This window comes from Hippichthys cyanospilos, chromosome 13, assembly GCF_059441005.1.
Source record: "Hippichthys cyanospilos isolate Australia breed blue-spotted pipefish chromosome 13, RoL_Hcya_1.0, whole genome shotgun sequence".
Taxonomy (NCBI): Eukaryota; Metazoa; Chordata; class Actinopteri; order Syngnathiformes; family Syngnathidae; genus Hippichthys; species Hippichthys cyanospilos.
Window position 1 is genome coordinate 6,842,189 of NC_142381.1, and position 7,120 is coordinate 6,849,308.

At 41.1% G+C, this 7,120-nt stretch overlaps 1 protein-coding gene across 1 annotated transcript; it reads left to right on the forward strand.

The window, feature by feature from the left end:
- Positions 1–793: 793 nt before the first annotated feature.
- Positions 794–6,741, forward strand: smu1a (SMU1 DNA replication regulator and spliceosomal factor a). Its single transcript, XM_088431404.1, has 12 exons — positions 794–959; positions 3,571–3,781; positions 3,897–4,049; positions 4,122–4,232; positions 4,563–4,691; positions 4,784–4,903; positions 5,057–5,173; positions 5,254–5,381; positions 5,488–5,614; positions 5,687–5,854; positions 5,981–6,133; positions 6,221–6,741. Exons 1-12 carry the CDS (start codon positions 934–936, stop codon positions 6,317–6,319), a joined length of 1,542 nt encoding a protein of 513 aa, XP_088287530.1. The 5' UTR covers positions 794–933; the 3' UTR covers positions 6,320–6,741.
- The last annotated feature ends 379 nt before the right edge of the window (positions 6,742–7,120 follow it).

The window sequence follows — 7,120 nt, forward strand, 5'->3', positions numbered from 1 at the left end:
TTCATTACGTAGTGACGGGCTGCTTGGTCCGGTGATTTAAGTACCGGAACAACACATGTGAAATCATTGGTTCAATCCCTACATGGACTTGCGTTTTGCTCACTTTTCTGATAAATGTTTTTCCTATTTTGATACTTACAATTTCATATTATTCTACAAATTCACGAGATGACGGTGTTTATTTTGTATCTTATTCCAAATATTTATCTTTTATACACAAATCCTCATTTTCTATTCCAAAGAGTCCCATTGACATACATTGGGCGAATTGAAATTTAACTACAAACATTTAGCTAAAAAGTTTATTAAAATTGACACTAATTCTTAATTTGTGAGGTCTATTGACGCCCCCAGTATACACTCAGTCAGTGGGTTGCCTGCAGGGATTTTTAACGTCCATCAGATGTCAGTATTTGATGACACAATCTGAATACAGTATCAACACGTTGTGTCAGTGTAGCAACACGCTCCATTATTCCTCATCAACCCACCACTCATTACTAATGGGTGTGTTCTTAATGACCATCAGTATGTCTTAAATACAATCGTCTAGTTATAATTAAAATATATTACATGGGGGATGGCAGTCCTTCAGAAGCCGCCATGTCTGTTATAGCTACGGAGAACGGTAAATGCAGCACCTCCTGCTGTCCGTAATGAAAAACGGTCTAAATCGTACACACTAACCCTTTGAATCTTTATTTCTTGAAAAAAGGGCTCCACTACCAAAACAACCAGTTTGTTAAGGTAATGCGCCGATTTTTTTTTTTTAGCAAAACTACATTTAACACCAAGAGAATAAGAAAAGAAAGAAGAAGAAGCAGCAACAGAAGAAGAAGAAGAAGAAGAAGCCATCTGTCCACTTCCGGTTTAGTGCGTGTAGTTTCTGCTCGCTGTTTCATTCTTGTCTATTTTCTGATCACAAAACTAACCATGTCTCTGGAGATCGAATCGGCTGAGTGAGTACTAAGCAACAACAACATTCCTTTGTTACACCCCTATTTAGTTGCATTTAAATAGCGTTGCATGTGAAGCTACTCTTTAGCTATGCTCGCGTTAGCGTTACGTTCACTAGACTAGGGGTCACCAAATCCGGTCCTAAACGGCCAGTATCCTGCATGTTTTCCTGGTGGACACACCTGATTCAAACGATCAGCTCGTCAGCAAGCTCGGCAGAAGCCTGATAACGATCCCGATTATTTAAATTAGGTGTGTCGGGGAAGAAACCTAGAAAACACGCACCCCTGAGCTAGATCGACCAGCAAAAGTCAACGTCAAAAGATTTCGTTTCTACGGCTAGGCGCACTGTGATATATCAAGGATCAAGTCGTCGAACATGTTGTCTGCGCGATCCACGTTGTAGATTTGGTTGCAACCGGGAAACCACAAGTTAGGAATGCAGTAATTCACCAAAAACGAGAGTTTGGTACTTGCATTTGGTTGAAGCAGCGTTAGAAAATGTAGTCATTCTTCCTCCTTGCCGAACAGAACACGAAAAGTAGAAGTACATGTTTAACCTATCATTAATGTCAATCACGGTGTAGTACTCGCTCAACTTTTAATTACGTCTGATTACAGTGATTAGTAGTTTGCCTCATGACATCTGTGCCATAGAAGAAAATCCGAAACTCGCATTCATGTTTGTCATTTTAATTATTCAAAAGTCTTATATTTGAACACAAGTGGTAATAACAGTTGCAGTCTATACATTCATGAATAATCACAGGCACATTTTTCTTCTGGAAGTGCAACTAATAGAACAGGGGTGTCCAAACGTTTTGCAAAGTGGGCCAGATTTGGTGTGTTAAAAATGTAGGGGGGGCTACCTTGGCAGGCGTTCTTTACATATAGCAGCAATTAATTTGAATACATTTCAGCGAGCCGTTCTGTGTTTAACATTTGCTTTTTTTTTCAGCTATCTTAAGCATGTGTTTTGGTTCATTTGAAACATGCATATCAAAATTAAATTGACATTAAATATTGAAATTGAATATTCACTTAACTTCACTTTTTTAACACGTTAACTTTTTTGTAACAGTTGAACAGAAGTAATTGTACTCTTGGGTGCAAATTACATTTGAAACAAAAAAATATCTCACCATGGCAGTTTAATATTATAGAATTTTTAAACACAATAACAGAGAAATGAGCAAGTAATGGTGATATCAACAAGTGCAGGGCTCATTTAAAATATGAAATTAGTAACTATAAATGTTGATTGGATTTTTAAATGTAAGCTAACTTACTTGCTGAGTGCAAACCAGTGAAAAAATTAAGCTTACTCAGAACCAAGCACATATACTTTTAAACAAATTTTAATCAATTAGCAGTTAAAAAGTCACTTTTGCCAGTCGGATTTTTCAAAATGGGTCTCACTTGACAGCTAGTACAGCATATATTAGGAACCAGGTGAGAAACTCGATGCCATTTCACCCTGGTAAATAATATACAGTGATACCTCAGCTCACGAACATAATTGGTTCCCAGAAAGTGTGTGTAGGGCGAAAAGTTCGTCTTCTCAACATTTATTTCCCATAAGAAACCATTAAAATGAGAATAATCCGTTCCCAGGTTCCCATAAAACATCATTTTCAACTAAATATGCCTTAAAACTACACAAAAAATTTATGTATAATAAATGTGCTATTGGATTGTAATTAAAGAAATAAACTGTACTGTATAATAAAGTCGTTTTATTTACCTTTATGATGGTAGTTGATGGCTTGATGGAATGGAGTGGGAGGAGGGATGATACCCGAGTGAAGTTGCCGCGCTTTCTCGGAGATAATACACTCACTCACACGACAGTGCCCTGCTAGCTGCTTTTCATTAATCAACAGAAGTTTGTCAACCTCTTATATTGCCTGAGACCGTTGCCTAGACAACAGAAACACCCTTTGCCACACACGCACCCTTAATAGCTTCCTTGTTCTTAAGGATGGTAGCAATGGTAGACTTAGCGCACTGGTACTGGGACGCTAAGTCACACAAACGCACACCTCGCTTTTTGCATATATATATATATATATATATATATATATATATATATATATATATAAACAAGATATTATACCCAACACTTTGGGTTCTGTGCATGGTCAGCGGAGGTTTTACTGTATTAGGTTGATAAAAGTATAGGCTTTTGTCATGCAAACATGTGGGGAAACATTTCCCCTTGGTGGTAAGATGACAAAGTACTTTATCTGACATGTAGTGTAGCTGGCTTTCAAAATGTTAATATCGCCGAGGATCAGCTTAATTAATCGTGGCAGCCAATATTGTGATCGCGAATAAATTTGATTAATTGTGCAGCAACAAGCATGGTAATGGAACAAATCAAACAGGCATGGCAAGGCACAACTGGAATTCTACAATCAATAAGCAAGCTTTTCAATGGAAAAAAAAATATTTGACATGCAAATTGAAAACACGTTTATTTATTTATTTATTTATTCATTCATTCAATTAATTATTCATGTTGTCCTTTTTTAAAACATTGACTGTCCTGGCCCAAATGGTTCATTTAAACAAAGGTACAAGAATGACCACTCGAACTTGTGTGTCTTCCAGCGTGGTTCGACTCATCATGCAGTACTTGAAGGAGAACAACTTGCACAGGTCGCTGGCGACCCTCCAGGAGGAGACCACTGTGTCACTCAACACGGTGGACAGCATTGACAGCTTCGTGGCAGACATCAACAGCGGTCATTGGGACACTGTCCTCCAGGCCATTCAGTCACTCAAGCTGCCCGACAAGACGCTCGTTGACCTTTATGAGCAGGTCAGCACACTATAAAGTCTAATACGAGCTACATAATTGCTTCTAAATTTAGACTTTGTAGTTTTATCATTGTCTATGCATGGGAGAGACATTTGTCTACGTGTATTGTGTCCAGGTGGTGCTGGAGCTCATAGAGCTGAGAGAGTTGGGCGCGGCGCGATCCCTCCTCAGGCAAACGGATCCAATGATCATGCTGAAGCAGACTCAGCCCGAGAGGTACATCCACCTGGAGAACCTGCTGGCTCGCTCCTACTTTGATCCTCGCGAGGTGAGGAAGATGTGACGTGTTGCCGTCATATTTACGGACCATAAAGCAGGATCTTAAGGAGTTGATTTGCAGGCATATCCGGATGGCAGCAGCAAGGAGAAGCGTCGGGCGGCTATTGCTCAGGCCTTGGCGGGAGAGGTCAGCGTTGTGCCGCCATCTCGTTTGATGGCTCTGCTAGGCCAGGTAAACTAATTGCATCAAAACCTTTGCTGCGCAGGATAGCAACAGCGCTTAAGAATCTTGTGATAAAGAATCCTGAGTTGTGTTATGTTTTGAAGTAATCCCCGTTAGGACACAGCTCTACCGCAAATAACAGTATGTTTGGATGATAATGTCTTTTCCAGCAAGGTGGAACCTCGGGGCTTCGCCATTTTAAAACCGAAATCAAAATAAATATAAATCTCCATCCATCCATTTTCTAGAATCGCTTCTCCTCACCAGGATTGCTGGTGTGTTCGGCTCTTCCTTTTAGGGCATCCTGTAGTATTTATAATTGTTTGTTTTTGCGAGCAGTCGCTCAAGTGGCAGCAGCATCAGGGTCTCCTTCCCCCCGGTATGACCATCGACTTGTTCAGGGGCAAAGCGGCCGTCAAAGATGTCGAAGAAGAGCGTTTCCCCACTCAGCTCAGCAAAATCATCAAGGTAGCTTGATGACCAAACTTTACCTGTGCATGTCGTCTGATTCCTTTTTAAGAGGGGCTCAAATGCCTAACAGCGACTACTCCGATTGACAGTTTGGCCAAAAATCCCACGTGGAATGTTCGAGGTTCTCCCCTGATGGCCAGTACTTGGTGACCGGCTCTGTGGACGGCTTCATCGAGGTGTGGAACTTCACTACAGGCAAAATCAGAAAGGTAAAAGAAAACACCGCTTCAGGCGATTAAAGAAGATCTAAAATAGTTGGCTCTCTGGACTACCAATGTCAGCAAATTTGTTCAAGGATTTGTAGTCCATTTTAAAATGCAATGAAATATTTCCTCACGTCAGCACTCTTATTTGTCTGTAAGGATCTCAAGTACCAGGCTCAGGATAACATGATGATGATGGACGACGCCGTGTTGTGCATGAGCTTCAGTCGAGACACAGAGATGTTGGCCACCGGTGCCCAAGATGGAAAGATCAAGGTGTGTTTGTTTGCCTTTTTGTGTGTGAGCTTGTAATAAGTCAGTGGCAGGCATTCCTTGTACATCTAATGTGTTGGCAGGTGTGGAAGCTCCAGAGCGGCCAGTGTTTGAGGCGGTTCGAACGCGCGCACAGCAAAGGAGTCACTTGCCTCACTTTTTGCAAAGACAGCAGCCAGATCCTCAGCGCTTCCTTTGACCAAACAATCAGGTGAGAAGACTGCAGCTGAAACCATGACTACAAAGCTGTAAGGCTCAACGTTCACGAGAATATTTCTTGGCTTCGTTTTAAATTCACAAATTCACAATTTATTCAGGATTCACGGGCTGAAGTCAGGCAAGTCTCTGAAGGAGTTCCGAGGCCACTCATCATTCGTCAACGAGGCCACGTTCACGCCAGACGGCCACCACATCATCAGCGCCTCCTCCGACGGCACGGTCAAGGTGCTGCCGCCCGTCCCGTGTGTCGTTTGCGTGTGCGTGTCTTTCGTTTACCTAATATCTCGTGTTCCTCAGGTGTGGAACGTGAAAACAACTGAGTGCAGCAGCACCTTCAAGCCGCTGGGCTCGTCGGCTGGGACTGACATTACAGTCAACAACGTCCTTTTACTGCCCAAGAACCCAGAACACTTTGTGGTGTGCAACCGATCCAACACCGTGGTCATCATGAACATGCAGGGACAGGTACACACTCAAACACAGACACGCACGCAGATGAGGTTAATGGTACTTTTTCTTTTTTTCTTTATATATATATATATATATATATATATATATATATATATAAACAGATTTGTTTTATTTTTGCAGATTGTGAGGAGTTTCAGTTCGGGTAAGAGGGAAGGAGGTGACTTTGTGTGCTGCACGTTATCACCGCGCGGTGAGTGGATCTACTGTGTGGGCGAAGACTTTGTGCTCTACTGTTTTAGCACCGTCACCGGCAAGCTAGAGAGAACGCTGACGGTATGGAGCGCACATGGCTAAGTATTTCAGGTCTCGGTGCGAAAGTAAGCGCCTCATGCCCCGCGTTTCATTCATCCTCACTCACAGGTCCACGAGAAGGATGTGATTGGCATTGCTCACCACCCCCATCAGAACCTTATTGCCACCTACGGGGAAGATGGCCTCCTGAAGATCTGGAAGCCCTGAAAGACCTGGCACGTGAACTCTTGGGATTTGCTGGTTTGCGTGTTGCAAGATTACCACGGAAGGTTCATAGTCCCTCTGGAGACGTTCAGAAGAAGGAGGAGCGAAGACATCACTTGTTGGTGGATTACAGAGAGAGTTTAGAATATTTCGTGTTCAACTAGATGGATTTAGTCTTGGTTTTTGTTATTGACACTTGGATTTTTTTCCTACCTTTGTAAATACATTTTATATAAACATTTCAAGCTTATGTTGTTTTTTTCACCTAAAGTACCAGTGACACAACATACAATTGACATTCATTTCAAACAAGTCAACAATGGGATTTTTTTAATCCAAGTTAAAAATAAAATAACCATCTCACATTTGGCCTAGATATGTATTATTTTCACCTTGACTGTGCTATTAAAGCTGTTAAACCGGCATGTAATTGTGTTCTTCTGTTTTTGATAAGGTTTTACCATAACAGATTATGTAATTATAAGACCGCGTACAGTAATTGATGTAGAAATAATGTGAATGCTAATCAGAAATGGCACACCGTGAGAATCGAAACCTTTAAAATACTGCATCATAGTCCAATTGATTCCTGTATAATTTTTGATGTTTTTGAAGAATCTAACATCCATTGTTTTCTAAAAATACTTTTCAAAAAAACATTTTTGTGGACACGCCCAAGCAATGACTGAAAATATTTCCTTTGGCGCTACTTTATCTGATGGCATCTTCTCATCCAGCAACTATGTTAAGAGGGGGACCCTTCATTTCAAAGTCCATAATGAATTGTATAATTTGAAGTAAAAA

Excerpts from the sequence above, each read along its gene's own strand:
- smu1a (XM_088431404.1), top strand. The coding sequence starts at position 934 with ATGTCTCTGGAGATCGAATCGGCTGA. Across the intron at positions 5,615-5,686 it reads CCTCCGACGGCACGGTCAAG|GTGTGGAACGTGAAAACAAC; the intron begins GTGCTGCCGCCC and ends CGTGTTCCTCAG. Across the intron at positions 6,134-6,220 it reads AGCTAGAGAGAACGCTGACG|GTCCACGAGAAGGATGTGAT; the intron begins GTATGGAGCGCA and ends CCTCACTCACAG.